The 26204-nt window shown below is 43.3% G+C and overlaps 1 protein-coding gene across 1 annotated transcript; it reads left to right on the forward strand.

The window, feature by feature from the left end:
• Positions 1 to 753: 753 nt before the first annotated feature.
• Positions 754 to 25911, forward strand: LOC310815267 (tyrosine-protein phosphatase non-receptor type 4-like; the record flags this gene model as incomplete). Its single annotated transcript, XM_083685003.1, has 26 exons — positions 754 to 891; positions 2738 to 2845; positions 3149 to 3191; positions 3281 to 3359; positions 3551 to 3595; positions 3893 to 3945; positions 5068 to 5188; positions 5607 to 5694; positions 5937 to 6025; positions 6406 to 6469; positions 6897 to 7069; positions 12398 to 12466; positions 15530 to 15664; positions 15812 to 15967; positions 17709 to 17859; positions 19471 to 19554; positions 19636 to 19692; positions 19985 to 20141; positions 20389 to 20555; positions 21004 to 21094; positions 21210 to 21271; positions 21479 to 21625; positions 21815 to 21943; positions 23329 to 23477; positions 23974 to 24109; positions 25828 to 25911. 26 exons carry the CDS (start codon positions 754 to 756, stop codon positions 25909 to 25911), a joined length of 2775 nt encoding a protein of 924 aa, XP_083541129.1.
• Positions 25912 to 26204: the final 293 nt, after the last annotated feature.

Here is a 26204-nt window from a genome sequence, read left to right on the forward strand (position 1 = left end):
GATGCACACTGATCACCTACGTAATGATGGTATTGAAAACAACTCCAGGCGGAAGGGGAGGGGCATCGCGAGCGACTCAGGTGGAGCTACAGCAAAAACTTTAGGGGGTGGAGTTGTTGCTGACAACTTCCTGTTCCGAGTGTTCCCTTCCTGCAGTATGGCTATGCGAGACTAATTCCACTCCAATAACCTCTTCCCTAATATTATTACATTTAATTAGCTGACATAGTAACTTTAAGACCTATCAGCCCGACATGCAACATAACTACATTTAACGATAAACCTCAGAGCAGTGCACTAAAAAATAAGAAATAAACTCTTCAATCATCATTCAATTAGTTCAATCCTGAGAAGAGCCTGTTTGTTTTCCTGCCCCTTGCCCTAGCTGTATAGCTTGCAGAAAGCTCAGGGACCAGGTGAGGTAGTGCTTGGGTTAAAGAGCTGGTGTGGGGAATCCCTCTGTGTTCCTCAGTGTTCTGTGGTGATTGCTCGCCCTCCAGGGAAGTCTTCTGGTCTACTTGGTCATTGTTTTACTGTACTGCAGTGCACGCTGTCAGAGGATGGCACATGAAGGATTAAGGGCCATTTGTCAATAAATGTCATTACAGAAAATGCAATGGTGAAATAGGCTACAGTATGCGTGAGCCGCAGATTAAAGTTTTAGTGCGTAGTCGGACAGACGGTTTTCCAGAGCATGGTGTAACATCCTCTCCTGCTGTTGGCCTCTCTGTTGCAGACCTTGTGTGGACAGTAATGACCGCACGCTTCCGATTGCCCACCGGCAGAAACTACAATGACCGAGCGTCAGAGCTGGCACAAGACAGGCAGCACACAGAGGTGGTCTGTAATGTTCTTCTCCTGGATAACACAGTCCAAGCCTTCAAAGTTAACGTAAGTACCACTCCACCCTACACACCTACTGTGCCTCAACATACTGTAGGTAGTTTCTAGGGCTAGGGCTAAGACTTCTCTGTCTTACCAATGCTCTATCAATACACAGTGAAATACAATGTAAACAAATCGCTGTGATGCAGACAAGCAGCTGTGTCCTTCGCCCCTGTTGTGGAATCTGAGGGCTTCCATTAGACAGCTCAAGCCAGGGGCCTGGTAGGGTGGGAGAGGGGGGCAGGCAGGCTTAGCTTTAGTGAGGTCCCCTCTGTGATGTGCCCTAATTACTACACACAGCAGACACTGAACACACTGTGCACCTCCAACTGACCCCATCCCTCTCCGCTACCCTAAGACACTTTATTCTCTGGGAGAGAGAGAGGGAGAGAGAGAGAAAGGGGGGGGGGGGGAGATGCGCCATCCTCTGACAGTGTTGTCTCTCTCTCTCTATCGATCTATCTGTCTCATTGAAATTTGTAGCAGTCATTAAATGGTTGTGTACAGTACATGTCAGTGTGACCTTCTCCACTTCTCCCTTCCTCATTGGCCGATCCTGTTTGACATTCTTATTTAGTGAGTTGGGCCCACCTAGACTTAAGTGCTGAACTTATTCATAACATACATCATGTTTTTAGTCTTTATGCTTGTCCTCTACATGATTAATGACCTTGTGCTATTGACTTGTGCTCCTCGTACCCTGTAAATAATGCATGGGCTCTAGTCTAGAAAGCTTGCATTTGCATGTTGCCCTGACACATTTAGAAAGCTGGCTGTGAGAGCTTGTTATAAAAAGCCCCACTCCAGACTAGCATTACAATTAGGTTAGTTTCCAATGGTAGTTCAATCACTTGCTTGTTTAGGCTGGTCTTATTTGTTTACTCTCTGAGGTTGCATCTTCCCCACCTTGTCTCCTTTCCTCTCGTCATCTGAATGATGTTTTACTTATTTTATTTCACCTTATTTTATTTTATTTCACAAGTCAGTTAAGAACAATTTCTTATTTACAATGATAACCTGTCAATGGGCAAGCACAGCAAGGATACGATCAATGTAAGATCAAAATGTGAAAAAACCTGATAGATGAAAGCTGCTTCTTCACACCACATACTGTTAGAAACCTTTCAGAGCAGGAGTGTCAAACTCGTTTTGGTTGTGGGCCGCGTTGGACCATATGCAACCTCACGCAGACCGGAAAAAATTATATATCATAAAAATAAACAGATTATAAAATAAGCAGTCCACTGCTGTGCGCACCAGCACCTCATATTATTACAATACTCAAAATCACAGCAGCCGATACTCAGCCTACACTCAATGCCTCACAGAGCTCAATATTACAGTGTTACAGTAGCCGTCTCAAACTCAGACGGGGTCAAGATGGGTTCATTCTGTGGGCATCTGAAGAACTAAAAATAGATTGAATAATTCATTAAGCAATATACTTAAGTCCCATTACAAGCATTTTTTTAATATTACATGTACCTTACCAAGTACAAGTAGGAGTCTAACTTTTTTCTTATCATGTTCTCCAATCAGGGGAGGGACTGGTATGGATTAAATAAAAAAAGAAGACATTATGCAAGCAATGCTTTCTGATAAAACTTAATTGCTATCTTTCCATTTCCCATCTGTCCTTAAAAACAAATCGCCCATGGGCCTGATTGGACCACCCAACAGACAGGTTCTGGCCCACGAGCCGTATCTCTGACAGCCCTGTATTAGAGGTTCCCCTTGAGGCCTGTAGGAGGCAGACATCTGAAGTGCCACAGAACGAAGATAGTGAAGGGAAGCTGTATTGGAGTCAAAATGGTGCGCAGGAAATCATCTGGGTCTTTTCTCTCTCCTGCAGAAGCACGATCAAGGACAGGTCCTGCTGGATGTAGTGTTCCAACACCTGGAGCTGACGGAGAGAGATTATTTTGGCCTGCAGCTGGCTGATGATTCCTCAGACAGTCAGGTGAGTTTGTCTCTTATAGCTAGCAGCTGTCAGGAGGAAACTAGAGTATTTCTACACCAAATATAGATATGAAGATTATGGGTTGAAACAGGGGTCAGAGTACAGTATTGTATAGTATAGTCTTTGATTTCAGAGGGTTTGATAATTACAGTGCAATTATACACTTATGTATGTTAAAAGTCATACGCTGTGTAATTTTTTTATGATGCAGTAGTCTGGTTTCTGACTTTTGTTAGTGATTTGAGAAAATGCTGCTATCTTTTCTTCTCTCTACCATGTCTGAGTTGTTTGAGTATTTTACAGCGGTGGCTGGATCCAACCAAAGCTATTAGGAAGCAGTTGAAAAGTAGGTTCAACACATTCTCATATTTTGTATTTTCAGAATATTTATCGCAATTTCAGTTCCAGTACATTAATCTCCTCTTTTGTTTTCAGAGGGGTCTCCACACAGTTTGAACTTCAGAGTCAAATTTTTTGTCAGTGACCCTAATAAACTTCAGGAGGAGTACACAAGGTAAGCACTCAAAGGGCCCACGTCTTCATTGAGAATAACAACAAAGGCCTGTTGAGTAATGAAGCTATCAACATAAATGTTCATCTTCATAGGCTGTCTACTCTCCATAAACACAGTGTGATGATCACAATGGGCATAACTGTAACTGTCAATGATTTGTGTTGATCTTACCTTTTTGGGTATTTTTTTAGGTACCAGTACTTTTTGCAGATTAAACAGGACATACTAAGTGGAAGGTGAGTATGGCTTGATAAGCATATTTTTTTTAAAGTTATTTTTGTGGGGCAGCACATTTTTATTGGATATAGACAGTAGAGAGTAACAGGAAAGTAAGGAAGAGAGGGCATGTCAGCAGGGCATGAGCCATATTCAAACCCATGCCAACATGTGTGTTCACTGTAGGCTGCAGTGCTAGACCACCGGACCACTCCAGGCCACTTGATAAGCATATTTGCGTGTTTTTCATAACATGGTAATCCATTTCATTAGATGAAGTTGAGTGTGACTAAATCTACCCCTCATTTCACCTCCAGGCTGCCCTGTCCATACAATACAGCCACTCTTCTGGCCTCATATGCGGTTCAGTGTAAGTACATGAATGTTATCAGTGAATAACGGTCATATTTGCTCAGCTTCAAACATCGAATTAATGATATGAACTGTCCAGCAGTGTGTATTTATCTTTGTCTTATATCCAGCATGTACTTTGGAGGATATGGGGGTGCAAGGATTAGCTATGAAGGCCTACACAACTCTGTAGTAGCACTTCACACCTACTTAATGGTCCTCCTTTCATCAGTTTGGCTGTGAGATTTTGTTTACAAATTGACCCCAATACGGTTCTGGGGGGCGGGCGGAGGGAGGGGGAGGGGGAGGGGAGGCAACCAGGCTGGCAGCAGCAGACCCATTGGTTGTTTACTTAAAGGGACGGCTGCCCTCCCATGGGACTGTAAACATGCTTTGTGGGAGGTATATAGGTCAGAGAGGAAGTGGTTGTGGCAGTCTCACATAAATAAATGGAGCCATGTAGAATATTTCAAATTTTTCCAGAATGTCACAATTGTGAGGAGGAAATGGAGCCTATGATGTCTTCCCACTGTTTTCAGATTCAGATTTATTTGTCTTGTGTCCTCTTGGGTGTGGTGTACACTGCACCTAGAGTTACTAATGGGGTAACTACAAATGCATTCAGCTACAGCCAGGGCGAACACATACATTATTTTGATTACATGTCATCATATGAAATAATCAAGTAGGGATGTAGCCCCCTTCATCTGAAACAAATATTATTTTCTTGACAAAATATTTTTTTGTTATTTTTTTTGTTTCTATTTGTTATCCACTGTATGAAGTGGTGGTTTAGCGGCGCTCTATGTTAATGAATTCTGTTTACTGTGTTTCATCTGGCTCCTCTCGTGTCTCACTGGCACTTTGCTACCGCCACCTCCTCTCGTCAGTTCTCTTTTCATTATGGGAGACAGTTTATACACTGTGGAACACTCTGATGACACGGACCTGTCTTCCTCAGTCGCTTTTCAAGCATCATAGACAGCCAAATGTTTGGCTCTCTCACAAATGTGTTGCTTCTTTCTTATTGCACAAAGGTGAAGTTTGACTCGGAAAAGAGTGAATGGGAGCTGTGCTTGTGCAGGCCTTGGAGAGGGTGAAGGGCTCATTGTGCTCACACACTGTCCTCTTTGTGTTGCAGCCGCGATGGGAGACTACAGCCACACTGAGCTCTTGCCCGGCTACCTCTCAGAATACCGTTTCATCCCTGATGCGCCACAAGACTTTGAAAAAGAGATTACAAAACAGCATCAGCAACACACGTAAGCCATCGCTCAACACATGAGTGACATAAAGATACAGTAGTGGGGAAGGAATATATGTTGATGTGAAATGGAAAGTAGACATTATAAAAAGACACAAACACACACACACACACACACACACACACACACACACACACATACACACACACACACACACACACACACACACACCACCACCACACACTCACTGACTGCTGCTGAGGCTGGGCCAATTTTGTGCCCATGTCAGAACAAGGCAGTTAATTGTTAGCTTCTCTCTGGGAGTGGGCTTGGTATCCTCTCTATGCTCTGTCAATGGGCTGCATGGAGCCGGAGCCTGCTTTGTCACACAACTGAGAGCACTCTCTCTCTCTCTCTCTCTCTCTCTCTCTCTCTCTCTCTCTCTCTCTCTCTTTATCACTCCTCTTCCTTCCAGGGGACTGTCTCCTGCCCAGTCAGAGTTCAACTATCTAAACACAGCGCAGATGTTGGAGCTTTATGGAGTTGAATTGCACTACGCAAGGGTACGTTTTCAGCCAACCTCTTTGCCCAGTAACTGTACCTGGTTAATACATACTACACTCCCCATTCATCCTAATTCAACTGGTTTTCACTAACAATTTTTACAGTCAGATCTAACTCAAGAACCACGTCCCACCATGAGGGATTTATGTACAATCCAACCCTAGGAAGGCAACAATGATGATCTTTATTGTGACGGAGAATGCTTCCCAAATCCTCACCGTCCCCTGTGTTCTCTCCTCAGGATCAGAGTAACACAGAGACTTTAATGGGAGTGATGTCAGCTGGGATTGTCATATATAAGAACAGGGTACGAATTAACTGCTTTCCATGGTAAGTATGTCTCAAGAATCAAAGCAAAAGTGCCAAAACGATGTTTCGTTGTCTCTCAGGATTGTGATTATCAAAATCAAAAGTACTTAGGGAGGGTTAAAGGAATGTTCATACTGTACCGGTAGCTGTCATTCCAGACACTAGACATTTCATTTGTAAGAGAACAATATTGTTTACCCTACAGCTGCTTATTGTACATTACAAATGAAGAGTTCCCTGCTGTTTTGTCTCGCCATAGTTCCTTGTATAGTATAGTACGAGTACTCTATGACTTCTATTGAAAGTAACAGAGTAATTGTGTCAGATTGTAATAGTACACTCTATATTTAGATGGTCTCTGAGTCATGCTTTAAGTCATGCCATTTATGTTTTTCTTTCAGGCTGAAGATTGTTAAAATATCATTTAAATGTAAACAGTTTTTTATTAAACTCAGAAGAAAATCAGTAAGTATAATTTTAACCGTTTTCACAGCCATCATTTACATATGTTTCTTTTCAATTGATTATCTTTACTGCACTGTATGACTTTCATGACCATTTACGTCTATCACCTTAGATAGGCTTGCATAAAATCAAATGCCCTGTGTCAAATATGATCGTTCTCTGAGAGAATCTCTTCCTTCTTAGTCAACTCATGTTCATGTTCTGTCATTTTCATGTTTCATTAGTCAGCTTTGCGTGACAAATCAGTGGATCCGGTGTGATAATCCAGGAGCCCCATTGAGACCAACAACCCTGAGCTGTCCTGTCTGTCCTGTCCCACACAGACTGAGCAGGCCATTGCTGTTGCTAGGCCAGTAAGCCTGTGTGTGCTGAGCTCACCAATGACCTCTCTCTCTCTCTATTTCTCTCTGTCTCTCTCTCCACCCAGCATGAGAGCCGCGACTCACTGCTGGGTTTCAACATGACCAGCTACCGGGCCTGCAAGACTCTGTGGAAGGCCTGTGTAGAGCACCACACCTTCTTCCGCCTGGAGCGGCCCCTGCCCCCGCAGAAGAACTTCTTTGCACATTACTTCACCCTGGGTTCCAAGTTCCGCTATCGGTGAGTGGGGTTTACTGACTGGGGTCTCCTGAGCAGGGCGGGGAGTATTTATTTGCAGCAGAGACCTATTGATATGCCCCAAGTCACACACTGCATTTGTAGTGGCTACAGTAGGTCAGAGTTTAAAAGGTTCATGCTTGTGTAATGATATCGCCGGGGTACCGCAGCAGTAAACTGGCTTCCTCCAAACATTTTATTTTAGGTATACAACCAGCAGGGGGCCATACAATTATTATTATTATTATTATTATTATTATTATTATTATATATTATACAACCACCATCGTTGAGCAAATCTAATGGATGGGCTTGTTGTGAAACAGTAGCCAATATCTGCGTCTTCACTTGCGCAATTTGTAAGATGATATTGATTGTAACTTTTAATTTAATTCGTTTTATTGTAATTCCTTTTTTTCATTCTGAATTAACAATAATGGCAGCCTGGATTCATTAAGTTAAGAGTGTCAAGGGATAGTGGGAGCAAGCAGCTGGGGCTAGACTGAGGGACAGCGAGGGAGAGTATAGCAGATCAGTCCTCCTCATCTACTGTGATCAGTGAAAGTAAGCTGTCATGTTGACATGCTTGTATTCATACAGTATTATTCTGTAGGCTATAGCCTAATATAAACTCACAACTGTTAATCTGTAAATAAAATATATTTTCACAGTTTTACTGATCATATCCAATGAGTCATTTGTAGTTGCCTAACTGTCTATATTTGACCGTTCTTTTTCTTGCCCCTGTCCGTCATATCATGTATCATAGTTTACATTTACATTTACATTTATGGCATTTAGCAGACGCCTTTATCCAAAGCGACTTACAACAAATACATTTCTTTAAGTAAGTGAATCATCTATCCATCAGTCATCATAAGAAAAAGCAATCTATGGTAGGACCAGGGGCTATTGGCAGTCACAATGCTAAAAAGAGATAAACTTGTACAGGGGGGTAGTGGGGATGAAGAGGTCTTTAGGAGGGACAGTTAAGATCTAGCCTGAAGAGATGGGTCTTCAATCTACGGCGGAAGATAGGTAGTGACTCTGCAGTTCTGACAGCAGTGGGAAGCTCGTTCCACCAGCGGAGCGCCAGGACAGTGAAAAGCTGTGACCGAGTAGCGTGGCTGCTGTATCCATGTAGAGGTGGCGGTGCCAGGCGGCAGTGCCAGGTGGAAGAGCGGAGTGATAGCCCCCAAACCCCTGCTCTGACCATTGCTTGCAAGTAGGGAGGGGCTGTTCCCTTTGCCACCCGGTAGGCGAGCACCAGGGTCTTGAATCTGATGTGAGCTGCTACTGGGAGCCAGTAAAGGGTGCGAAGGAGGGGAGTGACTTGGGAGAATTTGGGGAGATTGAACACCAGACGGGCGGCAACATTCTGGATGAGCTGCAGAGGCCTGATGGTGGAGGCGGGGAGTCCGGCCAAGAGTGAGTTGCAGTCATCAAGGCGAGAGATCACAAGTGTTTGGACCAAAAGTTGGGCTGCTTCTCTGGTGAGGAATGGACGTATCCTTCTGATGTTGTAGAGGATGAATCTACAGGAGCGTGCTGTTGCTGTGATGTTCGCCACACAGGATAAGTGGTTGTCAAGGATCACCCGAAGGTTCTTGGCTGTATGGGATGAGGTCACAGTAGAGTTCTCTACTGTGATGGAGAAGTCTTGGAGAGGGCAGGCTTTCCCCGGGAGGAAGAGTCATCCGCAGACAGGGAGAGGGGAGGAGGTGGGTTGAGGAGTGAGGAAAATGTGGAAAACAGTTTCCTTGGGTCAGAGGCAGCGGATTGAATTTTGGAATGGTAGTAAGAAGCTTTAGTAGCTGATGCAGATGAGGTGTAGTTGAGGAGAGAGAGATAAGGTTCTAGGTCACCAGGGAGGCCAGTTTTTCAGAATTTCCTCTCAGCTGCCCGGAGTCCTATTCTACAACCTTGCTTTCAGACAGCCAAGGAGCGCGTGGAGAGGATCGTGCTGGCCTTAACGTCTGTGGACAGAGAGAGTCGAAGGATGAGGAAAGAGTGGACAGGAGGGTGGAGGAGGCATCTGTGGATAGAAGGGAGAAGGATTCAACAGAGGGTAGGGAGGATAAGACAGAGGAAGAGAGAGCGGTGAGTGAGAGGGTACGCAGGTTGCGACGATAGGATACAGTGTGGGTAGAGACTGACTGGGATTGTGGGATTGGGAATGTGACCACTTAGGTGAGATGAGGAGTCCTGTTCCTCCCCCTCGACCAGAGAGTCTAGGGGAATGAGAAAAGGAGTAAGCATCAGAGAGGGCTGCCGGAGTAGCTGTGTTTTCCGGGGTAATCCATGTCTCTGTGAGGGCAAGGAAGTGGAGAGACATGAAGCAGGCATAGGCTGCGGTCTGGAAAGCCTCTGCTTTCCGGACCGCAGACTGGCAGTTCCAAAGTCCTCCCGCGACAGTGAGGTCGTGGTCAGTGGAGCATGGTGGGTAGATTCAATTATAATGGTTGCGAGGGGAGGTGTAGCGTCGGTGTGTCCTCCTGAGGGATGAAATAACAGGAATGGGGAGAAAGCACATTGTGATATTTGCCGGTATAGAGAGAGAGGGTTTGTGGGCAATACAACATGCTCAATACACACAGAGTAGTGAAAAAAGTAAACTAATAGAAAAAATACTTAGTAGTTTGACCTTCCTCTCAGGCCTTCCTTGATGGACTCCACAGATTGACTCCTTCGTCTTTGTATCAGGAGGCTGACGCTCTATGACCGGAATGACAAAGCGAAAACACATTTTTTGAAATTTCAATAAATTTATTAAAATTGAAATACAGAAATACCTCATGTACATAAGTATTCAAACCCTTTGCTATGACACTCTTAAAATGAGCTAAAATGCAAAAATGTAACCAACATCAGTTGAACTGAGTCCATCTTAATGCAAGGATAATAGTCTTAATATTAATATCTTTGTTTTTATAGGGTCTCTGCATAGGAATCAATTACACACTGTATTGGTTAGGATGTCACTACCAACTCAGAAAATTTCATAATTTTCTCTTCATCCTGACAAACTCCCCAGTCCCTGCCAGTGACAAACATACCCATAACTTGATGCAGCTACCACTATTCTTCACACAAGAGATGGTGCGGAAACTGCATTGCATGTGCTGGATTTGCACCAAACTTAATGCTTTGTAGTAAAACCAAATAAACACATTTCCAGCCACTTTCTTTGCTGTATCACTTGAATTCAGTGTTGCAAACACAATTATGGATATGAGAGAGATTATTTTCCATTAAGGGATTCTTTTTGGCCACTTGATTATAGACCAATTTTATAGAGTGACTGAGATGATGTCCTCTCCGCCATTCAACTTTGTAGATTTTTGTAAGTCTCCCCAGGCCTCAGGGTCGCATTCCTGAGCAGTTTTGTTCCTCTCCATTTGCTCAGTTTGTAATGACAGCCTGATCCACACAGTGTGTAATTGATTCCTATGCAAATCAGAGACCCTGTCAAAACAAAGATATTCATTCTAAATTACATGATCTATTCTCCTTGCATTAATTTCAACTTATTGAGTGATTTGTTGATGACATTTTTGCATTTTAGCTAATTTTAAGAGTGTCATAACAAAGGGTCTGAATACTTATGTACATGAGGTATTTCTGTATTTAAATTGTAATAAATTTACTGAAATTTCAAAAACGTGTTCTCGATTTGTCATTCTGGGGTATTGTGTGTGGATTGATGGCAAATTCTTTTAATTTAAACCATTTTAAATTGAGTCTATAGCACAACAAAATGTGGAAAAAGTGAAGGGGTCTGAATACTTTCCGAAGGCACTGTTGGTGTCATATCATTGCTGTAGGCTTGGACAGTTCTGGATACAGTATGTGTGACATTCATGATCTATAGGCTACACATATTTTGCTGCAGCTCCTGTGTGCTTGTTTGAGGTCCATTAACAAACAAAAGCGTGACAATCTGTCTCGCCACTATTATCTGATGTAATATGGTCGAGGGCAGTCAGAACTGATTTCCCTCATACGCTATGGGTCGATAAACGTGGCATTGGCTTCTCTACACATAAATTCAACATGAAAATGGCATGCTCCTAATTATTTTTTTTTGGACATGCTACAGTAACGTGTCCAATTTAGCCACACGTTAAGCAAACAAAATGCTTTCGGCATATAGTGGCTTCTGTAGTTGATGGCTAGTTCCACATAAGCTATAGCATACAGTAAATCGATCCACTTTTTATTGGAAAGCTGACTACTGACTATCAACAATGACATTACCATATCTAATGAATGACAAATGAAGCTAAATCAATTGGAAGTTTATGCAGTCGATCTGTCGCAACAAGCCAATCTTTGCTAGTTGAGAGAGCCTTCCGCTCGGCCAGCTCGCATGTTTCTTTCCATGACATGTTGGTAGGCAGGCTACGATAGATTTCGGCAGCACTTCACATGTCTTCACAACATGTGTCTGCTGCAGCGAGGTAGACCACCGTTGCGATGGCAGTATGAACCTTTTAAGCATTGGCCCACTGTAACTACAGGGAATTGGGAGCAAAAGTAAGAGATTGTGTTTTTGTGTTTGCAGTATGCTTTTGAAAATGTGAAACTCTATAGAAGCACCATCCAACAGTATTAGTCCAAACCTCACAAGAGAAAACACATTACCACCTCATATCAATTTCTGAGATGAGCACAGATTCTGATTCAGTCCTTCCTGATTTGCATTGCCCACGGCATAATATTATCATTATTGTGTAGAAGCATATTCACATTTCGCACATCGATGACATTTGACCTTTTGTGCTGCTGCATATGACATCAAATGTGTGGGCTGGGTTGCATAAGAGAGGACAAGTTTGGGGCTACAGTAGTCCATTATACCACAGCCATGCAGAGGTTATGATCCAGCTGAGTGTGCTGGAGACAAAGTATACCAATCCATATGAGTGACTCATGAAGCTGAGGAAAGAGAGCCATGGTCCATTATACCACAGCCACGCAGAGGAAGTCTCCAGCACACTCAGCCCTCCTCGGACTCCTCCCTGCTGAATCACTGCACTAGCCTGCAAAAACAGCAGAATAATCTTTACTGACTTAACTGTTATTTGTTTAGTTGTGCTATTGTTATTCCTACAGTTTGGAAGAGTCATTTTCCTCACCTCCCCAGTACACAATGTTGACATTGCAGTAATGTAAAATAATCAAATGGCTTTGAGTAGTTTTGCACGTGATGCAGGATAGTTCTGTTAGACTATGTTGTGTTAACACCTCTAAGATGGAGTAGTGCTCCACAGTAACAGAACGTGTTGAGTGCTGTTGATGATGGGGGTGAAATGTGTCTGTTTTTTCCAGTGGGAGGACTGAAGTGCAGTCTGTGCAGTACGGCAAGGAGAAGGCTGTCAAGGACAGGGTCTTCGCTAGGTAAGACTGAAACTTCAAACTACAGTAAATCTCAACTCACAATAACCTGGAGGTCAGAAACCCATGCACAACTACTTATTCATTGTTAAATAATTATAAAGAGATATTTTATATTAAATCAACATGAATAATCCGGACACAAGTCCTCCAGTGAGGTCATGAGCAAACTACCTTATCAAATCATGCCTGAAGCTGGTCCTGTTACTGGCAAAAGGGAAATAGGTGATGCTTTTAATCAACAGATGGATATATCATTGAAATGTCAAATTCTACTGCTGCTGTTGACCAACAGCCAGGTGATATGACAGTACATACTGTCGACTGGCCTGGATCACATAGTAGTAGTTTGCTGGATAGTGGGTGTCAAAGGTTTTCTTTTAAACAGTTCACAGACAGGGAAGTCCTTGATGCTTTAATTACTATAAGTACTCAAAATCCACTTGGGTGGACTTATTGGATCCTGGTCTTTTACAAATTGCAGCATACTTTATTGTGACAGCGTTGTTGCATAATTTTAAGCAAACACTTCTTTCTGGGACTATTCCTAAAGTATGGAAAATAGCCAATGTGCTGCTGCTTCAAAAGGGAGGAGACACTAGTAACCTGAATAACTATCGCCCTGATCTCAAAGCTCTCATGTTTAGATAAAATATTTGAATCCTTAGTAAATGCTCAACTACGGTCCTTTTTAGCTGAAAAGTGTATTCTGAATGTGCATCAGTCTGGCTGTAGACCTGGTCATAGTACCATCTCAGTGACATCACTGGTCATAATTAGCTTAGTGCTCTGGATAAAAAACTAAAATGTACTGCTCTATTTATTGATTTGTCTAAGGCATTCAATACAGTAGATCATCATATTCTGCTGAATAGACTGGCTTCTATACTCTGGATTAGGGTGCCTGTGATTGGTTCCAGGACTATCTCAGTGGTAGAACTCAGTCTATAGTAGAGGCTGGTGTCAAGTCTGAATTCCTTGAGATCAGAAAAGGGGTGCCACAGGGTTAAATTTTAGGTCCACTTCTATTTACCCGATACAGAAACAATATTGGTGCCACAGTAAAGGATTGTAATGTACATTATGCAGATGACACTATACTTTATTCCTCTACTTCCTCTGTAAACCAGGCTTACTCTAATCTTCAGACTGCTTTTAATGCTATACAACACTCACTGATGGACCATAAACAAGTTTTAAATGCGGAAAAAACCCAAAATACATGCTATTCTCCAGATCCCCAAAAGATGTTTCAGAATTAAATATTAGCACCCTGAGTGAAGACCATATTGAAAACGTCCCATCATATAAATATTTCGGTATTTGGACTGATGACAAGCTATTATTTAAAGAAACTAAAAAATAAATTAGGTTTCTTCTATAGAAACAAGGCCTCTTTCACACTTGAAAACAGGAAAAAAATAATTCAGTCAACCTTCATGGACATATTGGATTATGGCGATGTAGTATATATGCATGCCATTACATCCTCAATAAAACCTCTTGACGCAGTATACCTTAGTACCTTCCGTTTCATTACGGGGGAAAATTAACACACATCATTGCCATCTCTATCAGAAAGTAGGTTGGCCATCTCTCTCTATGAGGAGAAAACAGCATTGCCTTCTGTTTATTTATAAAGCCTTTTTACAAAAACTTCTACATCCAATCTACATCACTCCTAAATTATAGAACCAGGTTCTTCCACCTGATCACAGGAGTGATTAGTTCTTGAGGTCCCGCATGTTTCCACCGACCTTGGAAAAACAGCCAGTATGGTCCAAAAAAGTGGAACGAACTCCAAGCGATACTAAAACTACACTCTCTATTGTAGTACCGCTTGGGCATTTTCTTTCGCTATTACGTTAGTTCCCTATTTTATGGTTGTTTTTGGTTGTTTTGTTTATTTTCTTGTTTGTATCCTATACTCACCGAACACTTTATTAGGAACACAATACTAATACTCCCTTTGCTCTCAAAACAGCCTCAATTCTTCGTGGCATTGATTCCACAAGATGTTGGAAACATTCCTTTGAGATTCTGGTCCTGATGACATGATTGCATCACGCAAATTCCTGTAGATTTTTCAGGTGCACTTTCAAGCTGTGAATCTCCCGTTCTACCACATCCCAAAGGTGTTCTATTGGATTCAGATCCGGTGACTGGGAAGGCCACTGAAGAACACTGAACTCATTGTCATGTTCATGAAACCAGTTTGAGACGACTGTTGCTTTGTGACATGGTGCATTATCATGCTGGAAGTAGCCATTAGAAGATGGGTAAATTGTGGCCATGAAGGGATGCACATGGCCAGCAACAATACTCAAATAGGCTGTGGCATTCAAGCGATGATTGATTGGTATTAATAGGCCCAAAGTGTGCCAAGAAAACATTCCCCACACCATTACACCACCTCCACCATGAGAAGGTGTACAGGTGTTCCTAATAAAGTGCTCCGTGAGTGTATGTATTTGTATCATTTGTATTGCAAGACTCCCTTGAAAAAGAGACGTTGGTCTCAATGTCAGACAAAATAAAAATGGAGTCAGGAAGTGGCCATGTGTGTCAATGTAGCAAAGTAGCCATACATTGGGCTCCTGCTGCTCACCCCGGCTATGATTGATGCTTCTTTACACAGGAAGTGCTTGTTGTTATGGTAGAGACCATGGTAGAGACAGTGTTTACTCATGATGCTTATGAGCTGTAATGTGGAGAGGGCGCTGCTAACTGTTAGCCTATGCTGCTGGTAGCAAAGTAGAGAGCGCATTACCCAAGAGGCTTTCACTACTGGCCTATGAGGATAACTCAGGGTGAGATGAATTTTCACCTTATCATGAAGATAGACTGAACCGTCCCTTTAATGGTTGGTAAGTGTTCTTTTGAAGACAGGACAGGACCCACTAAGCACATTCACAAAGGTTGTGATAGAACAGTGCTTTTTGATGGAATATAAAAAGGTCTCAGTTCCAGGTGTAGATAGAGAAGTTATTTTACTATAGTAATACTTTGAACAGATAATCTGCAATCACACCAATCCAAGTGTACGGTATTCAACCACTCATCCAGGTCTCCCAGCAAGCTTCTGGTCAGGAAACTGATGGGCGGAATGGACTGCGAGTCAGTGAGCAGGACCTCCACGTCTGACGACCGTCTGGAGACCCAGAGTCTACCCACACGCTCACCCCCTGGCACTCCCAACCAGTAAGTATCATTCACTCACTCATTTATACATGAGCATACTCTTCTGTTTAGCAGAAGGGCCATATCAAGTAACACTGATTGCCCAAGATTGTAGTTTGCCTGCAAGAGTATCGTAATGTCACTGTCCCTTCCTGCTTCATTCAGCAGGAACTCCATGTTTGCCCAAGAGGGGACCCGTCTGCGGCCGTCCTCTGTGGGACACCTACTGGACCATGTGATCCACACCTCGCCCTGTGAATCGTTCACTAAACGCAAGTCAGATTCCTCCACCCAAGCCAACAGCATCAGTCTGGACTCAACACCGTGAGTTTTCCACTGTTCCTCTCCTCTCTGTCAGACAGACAGACAGACAGACAGACAGACAGACAGACAGACACACACACACACACACACACACACACACACACACACACACACACACACACACACACACACACACACACACACACACTACGATAAGTCAGAAATGGGATTTAGTTCTGAGTATCTCAGTGACTATTACATTATGAAAAACAAACCTCAAACAAGCTTGTAAAAGGTCATGGACTTGGGTGCCACTTTTGCGTGGCAGCCATATGGACTAAAAAGTCTCCGTTCACTACCACTCAATACCGCTTAGCTTAGCCTCCCATTTTCTACAGCCTCAAATGCTTTGAAGACTATCCTCTTTATCATGGTGGAGGTCTATTCCACCTGGAACTGAGACCTAGAACATGACACAAAAACCTCATTTCGATGGCTAGAGGTTGCATGTTGCCCTTATTATTTTCATCAGTTTTGAATACAACGAAGCATTTAAACCCATCCAAGATCCAGTATTTCTTTCATTATGGCTTGATCTGGCTGAATCTGCTTGTACTGTCTTCTCTCCCCCCCATCTCTTTTTAAAAAAAAAAACATTTGTTTGTATTATGTAAATTGCTCTGGGCTGTAGCTGGCACGGAGCTGTGCCTCAAGACTACAAAATAGGGTCTTTCATGGCTGTCATTCAAGCATCCATAATAAGGTTTGAACTTGGCAGTGCAAAGCCGCAGAGCTGCCGTCTCGGCTGCAGGCACAAAGGTACTGCTTGTTATGCCAATACGCCGTACCGAGCTGCTCCATAACTTAATGTAACAGCAAGAGAGATATGTCCTTCCTTCGCCCTCTTATCCCTCTCTCTCAGAACAGAGGATGTACAGCATGTGTGTTTGACATAGAACAGAATTTGCGGATCTGTTTTGTGTGTGTGTGTGTGTGTGTGTGTGTGTGTGTGAGTGTGCAATCATTCCCCTTTGACAGCTGTCTCTGGCTCTGTTGGCTTGTTGGGGTGGTGGTCTCACAGCGATGTTTAAACACACAGAGACGCTGGGTGCCAGGGCTGTGAGGACCTCTTGAAAACAAGCTAAACTCACTTGGCTGGATTCACAGCTCTTAGCTGCCATGAAATCTCTGTGTCAGAGCATTGAAACCTTTGAGTCAACATGATGCCAGCTCTGGCTATAGTTGTTAGCCCACTAGCTTGTACTTACTCCACTCATTATTGCTGTGAATCAAGCCTTCTGAGTCCTATTGTTAGCCATCCTCGCTATTAAATAGATTCAATAATACTTATAACACGACCGATACAAAGATTTGAGGGAAGAGAAATCATTCGCTGTGGGACTTTATCTGGCCCTCCTGTGTATCGTTGTATGTCTTCCCCCTCAGCCCAGTCTCGTTGTATGTCTTCCCCCTTAGCCCAGTCTCATAGCAAGTCTCAAAACAGTGGAGCCTGTTTGTTTTGGTGAGTACTGTCCCTAACAGTTGACCTCGAATAGGGCTGGTGGACCATGGTGCTCTGAGGCAGATAGGATGCAGACCGACAGGTTCACTCTTTCCAATCAGTGTCTCCAAGGCCTCTACCCAAACTCCAGCAAAGAGCGATCACTGGAAATGTAGAAGAGATGTCTCCAAATGGTTCTGTCAGAAAACTGGAACATTTAATGGTTAATGTGAGCTATGTTCAGACAGGACTCTGTCTAAGTGTGGGTGTATGTGTATGTGCATATATGCGTGTGTCCAGGTCATCAGAGACGACCATCGACAGCCAGCCTCCCACTCTGCCCCCCAAGCAGTCCAGGAAAAACCTCTCCAGCCAGTCTCACTCTCAGCCAGAACTGGACACCCACATCAACGATCTGTATGACGTGCCTGTGGCCGCTGACAAGTCCATGGTATGCCAGATGTTAGCAACCACGCTGTCCATGGTACCAACAAGAACACAGTCTCACTTTTATTGTTGGGAAAATATTATTTTTGATGCTCTCTCTCCACCTACTTGTAAGTAAGTGTATTTTCAGTTAATAATAAATGGACACTGTTTTTTAGGTTTGTACAAATGATACATCACATCACCTTGTTCAAATAGTTTTTGAACACCAGATGCACTCTTTTATGCCAACAGTTTCTTTCTGTGTATGAGACAGGGTTCCCCCGTGTAATAAACACGAGTCTTCCAGGCCTGGAAAACGCATGTACAATTAAAACAACTGGAGAACTTTAGAGGGTCATGGAAAAAAAAAATCATATAAGATAACAAATACAAAGTCTTCACTGTTTTTCTTTGCCGTAACAAATTAGAATAGAATAGATAGAATAAGCAACTGCATCAATGAAAAACGTGTTGGTCATAGCTTGTTTGGGCAGATTCCAGGCAAGGTCAGTTCAGAAGTGCAGGTTGAATTCCTACTTCTGCGTAGCCTACATGCAGCCTGTGCGCAGTGGTGCCATTACACTTCTGGTGGCTTTTATATTACCGATTACTTAATTAATGGTTGAGAACAGCTGCAGTCAAAGTAGGGTAGCAGAAGTCAGACTGTACTGTAGGCTAGTGGCTAGTTAGCAAACAAAGCTAACTAACTAGCTAGTAAACAAAGGCTGCTTGTATTTACCTCAGGATAGTTTGTCTCGGTCTCCCGTGCTTTATGAATACTTCCAGCCGGGAGAGCATAACGAAGAAGGTGGGCGTCCCGAATCTTCTTCCAGTACTGAACTACTTCAGCTTCGCCTCCCTTCACGAACCAACCAATCAATGGTGTGCAACATCTACGCGGCCGGTCGCTCATCGAGAATTTGAGAGAGGTGCGCAACAACCTGTGCAACCTCCTCTGCAACAGTTGTGTGACTGAATCAGCCTTAAGACCATTTGTGCGGCAACCTGCCCCCTGTACTGTACCTAGGCTATGTGAAACAGACGTCAAGTTGTTGCAAACACTATCCCCGCAATCGACATTCTCTGACCAAGCCTCGAACTTGCAACCTCTGGCTTTCCAACACACGTGACCATCTCCTCAAATACCCGATGTTAACCAGCTAGCTATCGAAAAGCTAGCAATTCGACAGCGTGGATGGGGGTATTTTGAGGAGCGAGTTTACCATCTCAACTTGGTTACATATGGTCAGAAAAGTAGGGTAGCCTATTGGATCAGCGCAACTGCAGTTGACGTGCCACACAGGCTGAGCTGCAGTGGTATAAACTGCCACAACTGTCTACAAGCACGCAGTGGTTACCTACTGGTAATTAGAGAGGGCAGGATCAAGGATTTAAAATAACTATAAAAGTAATTAAAACAGCCTACATTAAACTAGCCCTAATTGCATAAAATTATTAAACTTGCCCTAATTGCGTGAAGTTTGGTGATTATAGGCCTCCACACATCATTTTGGAATATCCCTATTTCTATCGTTCTGTTATGTAGCCCATTAGGCCTATTTATCCTAAAATATAAATGATTTCTTGAAACAAGTAGGAACCCTGAGAGTGTCATTTCTGCTCTCGCCCACAGCTAAATGGAGTGGTTCCTCATGACAATCTTGTGTTAATCAAAATGGGCCCTGATGAACAAGGTCGATTTGGATTCACTGTTAAGGTATGTGGTGTGAACCTTGGCAGTACAAGTGTGTCAGTGGATGCTGGTGACTTCACCCTGTGTCCTGTCCTGCTGTTTCAGGGTGGATCCGACCAGAAGATGCCTGTGATGGTGTCTCGAGTGGCCCCTGGAACAGCGGTATGTCTACAACTCTTTCTCTTCTGCCAGGTTAACTGACCTCCCGTCCAGCACTATAAATGACATCCATTGGCTAAGGATAGTTTCTACATGATCTTGTGTTTTTATACAGCAAGGCATATATTTCTGTGTCGGTTATTTTAGTGTTCATTGCTACTGAATTCATTCCTGTCGTTCTACAAAAACCTCTGTATTTTGTCCCTGTCTGACCCCTATCTGCTGCCTTAGTCCCCGTACCCTGTCCCAGGCCATGCCCCTGCCTCACAGCCCTCTGTCCCCTGTCCTGCCCCAGGCTGACCTGTGTATGCCCCGCCTCAACGAGGGGGACCAGGTGGTGCTGATCAACGGCCAGGACATCTCTGAGCACACCCACGACCAGGTGGTCATGATCATCAAGGCCAGCTGTGAGGACCACTCCGCAGAGCTGCTCCTGCTGGTCAGACCTAACGGTGAGAGCACCATGGGCCATTTATACAGATCCGCCACTAGAGGCGCTGTTGTGTTTGTAGCACAGCATTGTTCTTATCGTGTCATAGCTGAGGAGTGAATATCTGAACATGTCCGTCCTCTTGGGACCAACCCCTTCTCACAATTGAATTTTTTTCTTTATATTGTACTTTTTCCCCCACTGCATAATCAATCATGAGCTGTTTTTAATTCTGTTGTTGTTGCTGTTGTTGCTTTGCTCCTGTGCAGCCATCTATGACATGGTGGATGAGAAGCTGGACCTGGAGGGGTACTTCCAGAACATCCCAGAGACGGCTCCTCAGGGCCCGGTCCGGCTGGACCACACCACCTTGAGGGACTCCATCCTCCAGCTGAAGGAGGGCCTGAGCAGTGGAGCTGTACTTGCCCAGTTTGATGTTAGTACACACATACTGTACTAGATTCATTATCCACATGGGCCAAACACACAGTTATACCTCAGTAAACAACAAGCCCCTATGCTAGCCATGTGCAGGGATTTTATAATTCTGCACATTAAATAGCTTAGATTGGCAACATGTGTAATGAAGGGTTATTGAATATTTATCATGTTTTCCAATAGTTCTAAAATAATACAGCACACTGCACATCGCTGAGACTCTTTAGCAATTTACCAGAGAGGTTTTACCAGTCTGGGAAATGCTGTTTGCCATTGAAATTCTATTGCTTCCTGTTAATGTTCAAGCATCCTCATCAGTTTCCTGTTTGTTCCACTGATGTGTTATCACTGATGTCTGGTTAGAGCAACCGACAAAACGCTCAAATGGCCTGAATGGAACTGGATATTAACAAATCATAATAATCTATGTTTATTTAATTTCTCAGCAACTATACCGGAAAAGGCTTGGAATGACAATGTCATATGCCAAATTACCTCAGAACATTTCAAAAAATCGATACAGAGACATCTCACCATGTGAGTATACTACTACATCACCAACATAATTTGTACTGTACTTTACTATGATGCAAATGCTTTATTTCTCACACCATCTCTTTTTCCTTACACTCACTCTTCTTATGTTGCACAGATGATGCAACACGGGTTATTCTGAACGGAGAAAATGACTACATCAATGCAAATTACATCAACGTAAGGGCTTTTTTTCTTTTTGGCATAGTATTCAACATTTCTTGAAACAACTGCAAGCTTTGGTTTTTAGCATTTGAACACTCAGGAATGTCACAAACACACACTGATAGTTAGATTTACACTCATAGATGTAAACACAGTATATGCTTCCGTTTATAGATCTACTGTATGTCATTGCTAACCCTTGTGTTATCCTGTGGTCCTCAGATGGAGATTCCTGCATCCTGTGTGATGAACCGGTACATTGCGTGCCAGGGGCCGTTGCCTGGGACGTGTGCTGACTTCTGGCAGATGACCTGGGAGCAGGCCTCCTCTGTGGTGGTAATGCTCACCACGCAAGTCGAAAGAGGCCGGGTATGTCACCGTGCCCCACCCTAACTCAGCTTTTACTAACCCCTCTTGTCCTGAGCATTTACATGCTTTTGTGTTTTAGATTTTTCTGCACTTTAAATAACCATTACAAAAAGGTTTTTGCCATCAGTTCTTTAGAAGTTTGATACTGACTAATAGCAGACTTGGGTGTGACATTTTTTGTGCTCCCAGGTGAAGTGTCATCAGTACTGGCCCAGCCCTGGTGGCAGTGCCACCTATGGGGGCTTTCAGGTGGCCTGTGTGACTGAAGAAGGGAACTCTGCATTTCTGGTCAGAGAGATGACTCTCACACACCTGGAGGTGAGAATTTCTAGTTTAGTTTGGTTTATTCACACACATTACAAATTACAATACAGTGAAAGGATAAAAAAAAGTGCAGGTGAGGTAGGAAATCTTCACCATAACTTAAACATTTAAAACAATACTTCAATAATAGCAAAGAAAAATACAGAAAAATTCTATTGACATGTATTGGCCAATGACCATGCCCTGTTGTTGATCCTGTGGCAGTGTTCTGTGTACTGTACACACCACACTGGCGCATCCTGCTGCTGACCTTTTGTCTACATGGCTTCTTCACTCGACTATACACTCACCGGCCACTTTATTAGGTACACCTTGCTAGTATCGGGTTGGACCCCCTTTTGCCTTCAGAACTGCCTTAATTCTTTGTGGCATAGATTCAACAAGGTGCTGAAAACATCCCTCAGAGATTTTGGTCCATATTGACATGATAGCATCATGCAGTTGCTGCAGATTTGTCGGCTGCACAGCCATGATGCAAATCTCCCGTTCCACCACATCCCAAAGGTGCTCTTTTGAATTAAGATCTGGTGACTGTGGAGGGCATTGGAGTACAGTGAACTCATTGTCATGTTCAAGAAACCAGTTTGAGATGATGTGAGCTTTATGACATGGCGTGTTATCCTGCTGGAAGTAGCCATCAGAAGATGGGTACACTGTGGTCATAAAGGGATGGACATGGTCAGCAACAATACTCAGGTAGGCTGTGGCGTTTAAACGATGCTCAATTGGTACTAAGGGGCCCAAAGTGTGCCAAGAAAATATCCCCCATTTTACACCACCACCACCAACCTTTAAGTTACTGTTGCCTTTCTATCATCTCGAACCAGTCTGGCCATTCTCCTCTGACCTCTGGCATCAACAAGGCATTTTCGCCCAGAGAACTGTCGCTCACTGGATTTTGTCTCTTTTTCTGACCATTCTCTGTTAATCCTATAGATGGTTGTGCATGAAAATCCCAGTAGATCAGCAGTTTCTGAAATACTCAGACCAGCCCGTCTGGCACCAACAACCATGCCACGTTCAAAGTCACTTAAATCACCTTTCTTCCCCATTCTGATGCTCTGTTTGAACTTCAGCAGGTCGTCTTGACCATGTCTACATGCCTAAATGCATTGAGTTACTGCCATGTGATTGGCTGATTAGATATTTGCATTAACAAGCAGTTGAACAGGTGTACCTAATAAAGTTGCCGGTGAGTGTAGTATCATATTGAGTGTTCGCTACAGTGGAGTGGAGCATGAAAGCGGCATGTGAGAGAGTGTGTGTTTGTCCTTGGGGGACGTACGTGTGTGCGTCTGCACCTGTGTGTGCAGCGTGTGTGTGGTGGTGGTGTGTTGCCATGCATGAGTAGCCAGTCTGACAGTGTTGTGTGGTTCCAGAGCGAGGAGAGCAGACAGCTGACTCAGATCCAGTACGTGGCCTGGCCGGACCATGGCGTGCCTGACGACGCCACAGACTTCCTGGACTTTGTCAGTCTGGTGCGCAGCAAAAGGGCAGAGAGGGAGGAGCCTGTGGTGGTGCACTGCAGGTAACGGCCAGCTCAGCCCCCTCGCAGTCAGTCTGAACCAGCCTCACCTCACCAAGGATCCAGGGGGAGGAGACCTGTCTAGACAGGACTGACATGCTGTCGTTTCATTTATTGTTTATTGTTTGTCTTTCCTGCAAGGCAACTGGTGATGGACACGAGACAGTCACAATTGATTTAATTTGAATGGAACTGCAATGTGCACAAGAAAACATTTGTGGATGTAGGCTGCATGCATTAATATGAAAAGAATGCAGGTTGTAGGAAATGTAGGTTGCAAAAAAAATGTGTGAGGTTCAGAAAAGCCTGGACTATGGTTCACTTTAATACTTTGGCTTCTAAGATGACAGTTATATGGGCAGTCTAATCCTCAGTCCCACTGATGGAATAATGAATAGTCAGCTGTAACAATAGATGGGTCTCTGATTACAATTGTCAATTTTTGTTCACAATTATCTGTAGGCAACCTCACTTCACTCTAATCTCCTGTGTCTCACAGTGCCGGGATTGGTCGGACGGGGGTTCTCATCACCATGGAAACAGCCATGTGTTTGATAGAGTGTAATCAGCCTGTGTATCCATTAGATATTGTGAGAACAATGAGAGACCAGAGGGCAATGATGATCCAGACCCCAGTAAGTACCTCTCTGATCAATGTGTGTGGAAATGAGACCTCAGGAGAAACAGTCAAGGCTCTATTCTATCCTCCCTTCCTTTTAAAATTGGTATAGTCATTACTTACAGTTGTGGTCAGAAGTTTACATACACTTAGGTTGAAGTCATTAAAACAAATTTTTTAACCACTCCACAGATTTCATGTTAACAAACTATAGTTTTGGCAAGTCGGTTAGGACATCTACTTTGTGCATGACACAAGTCATTTTTCCAACAATTGTTTACAGACAATTGTTCACTATATTATATTATATTATATTATATTCACAATTCCAGTGGGTCAGAAGTTTACATACACTAAGTTGACTGTGCCTTTAAACAGCTTGAAAAATTCCAGAAAATGATGTCATGGCTTTAGAAGCTTCTGACAGGCTAATTGACATCATTTGAGTCAATTGGAGGTGTACCTGTGGATGTATTTTAAGGCCTACTTTCAAACTCAGTGCCTCTTTGCTTGACATCATGGGAAAATCAAAAGAAATCAGCCAAGACCTCAGAAAAACAATTGTGGACCTCCACAAGTCTGGTTCATCCTTGGGAGCAATTTCCAAACACCTGAAGGTACCATGTTCATCTGTACAAACAATAGTACGCAAGTATAAACACCATGGGACCACGCAGCCGTCTTACCACTCAGGAAGGAGACGCGTTCTGTCTCCTAGAGATTAATGTACTTTGGCGCAAAAAGTGCAAATCAATCCCAGAACAACAACAAAGGACCTTGTGAAGATGCTGGAGGAAACCGGTACAAAAGTATCTATATCCACAGTAAAACAAGTATATATCGACATAACCTGAATGGGGATAAAGATCTTACTTTTTGGAGAAATGTCCTCTGGTCAGATGAAACAAAAATTTAACTGTTGGCCATAATGACCATCTTTATGTTTGGAGGAAAAAGGGGGAGGATTGCAAGCCGAAGAGCACCATCCCAACCGTGAAGCACGGGGGTGGCAGCATCATGTTGTGGGGGTGCTTTGCTGCATGAGGGACTGGTTCACTTCACAAAATAGATGACATCATGAGAAAGGAAAATTATGTGGATATATTGAAGCAATATTTCAAGAAATCAGCCAGAAAGTTAAAGCTTCGTCGCAAATGGGTCTTCCAAATGGACAATGACCCCAAGCTTATTTCCAAATTTGTGGCAAAATGGCTAAAGGACAACAAAGTCAAAGTATTGGAGTGGCCATCACAAAGCCCTGACCTCAATCCTCCAGAAAATTTGTGGGCAGAACTGAAAAAGCGTGTGCGAGCAAGGAGGCCTACAAATCTGACTCAGTTACCCAAGTTCTGTCAGGAGGAATGGGCCAACATTCCACCAACTTATTGTGGGAAGATTTTGGAAGGTTACCCAAAATGTTTGACCCAAGTTAAACAATTTAAAGGCAATGCTACCAAATACTAACTAAGTGATGAAAGAAATAAAAGCTGAAATAAATAATTCTCTCTACTATTATTCTGACATTTCACATTCTTAAAATATAGTAGGGATCTTAACTGACCTAAGACAGGGAATGGTTACTAGGATTAAATGTCAGGAATTGTGAGAAACTGAGTTTAAATGTATTTGGCTAAGGTGTATGTAAACTTCCAACTTCAACTGTATTTACCATAAGTAATCATTATGCCTGGCCTATACTGTCATGAAACCTCTTTTTGTCCTGTTTTCTTTCAGAGCCAGTACAGGTTTGTGTGTGAGGCCATCCTCAAGGTTTATGAGGAGGAGCTGGTCAAGCCCCAGAGTCTGACCCCTGAGTAGAGCCTGATGCAGCCTGAGCCCTGCAGGACCTGTCCAGGGCTTGGAAGGCCCACAGACACACAGTACAATACAGGCCCCTTCCACAGCATGGCTGGAACCTGCCGCCTCAGCCTCGCTCACAACCTTGGAGAGGAACACCACAGGAGGCTTCAACAGGAAGGGGAACAAAGCACTGTTGCACTTTATATTGACACAAATGATCCTCGAAGATACCTTGGAGAGAAAAAAGGCTAATTTATTATCAACAGGCGTTCTTAGGGATAACAAGTGTTCAGGGTAGAGAGGTCAATAAA

Source organism: Argentina silus (genome assembly GCF_951799395.1).
Source record: "Argentina silus genome assembly, chromosome: 14".
NCBI lineage: Eukaryota > Metazoa > Chordata > Actinopteri > Argentiniformes > Argentinidae > Argentina > Argentina silus.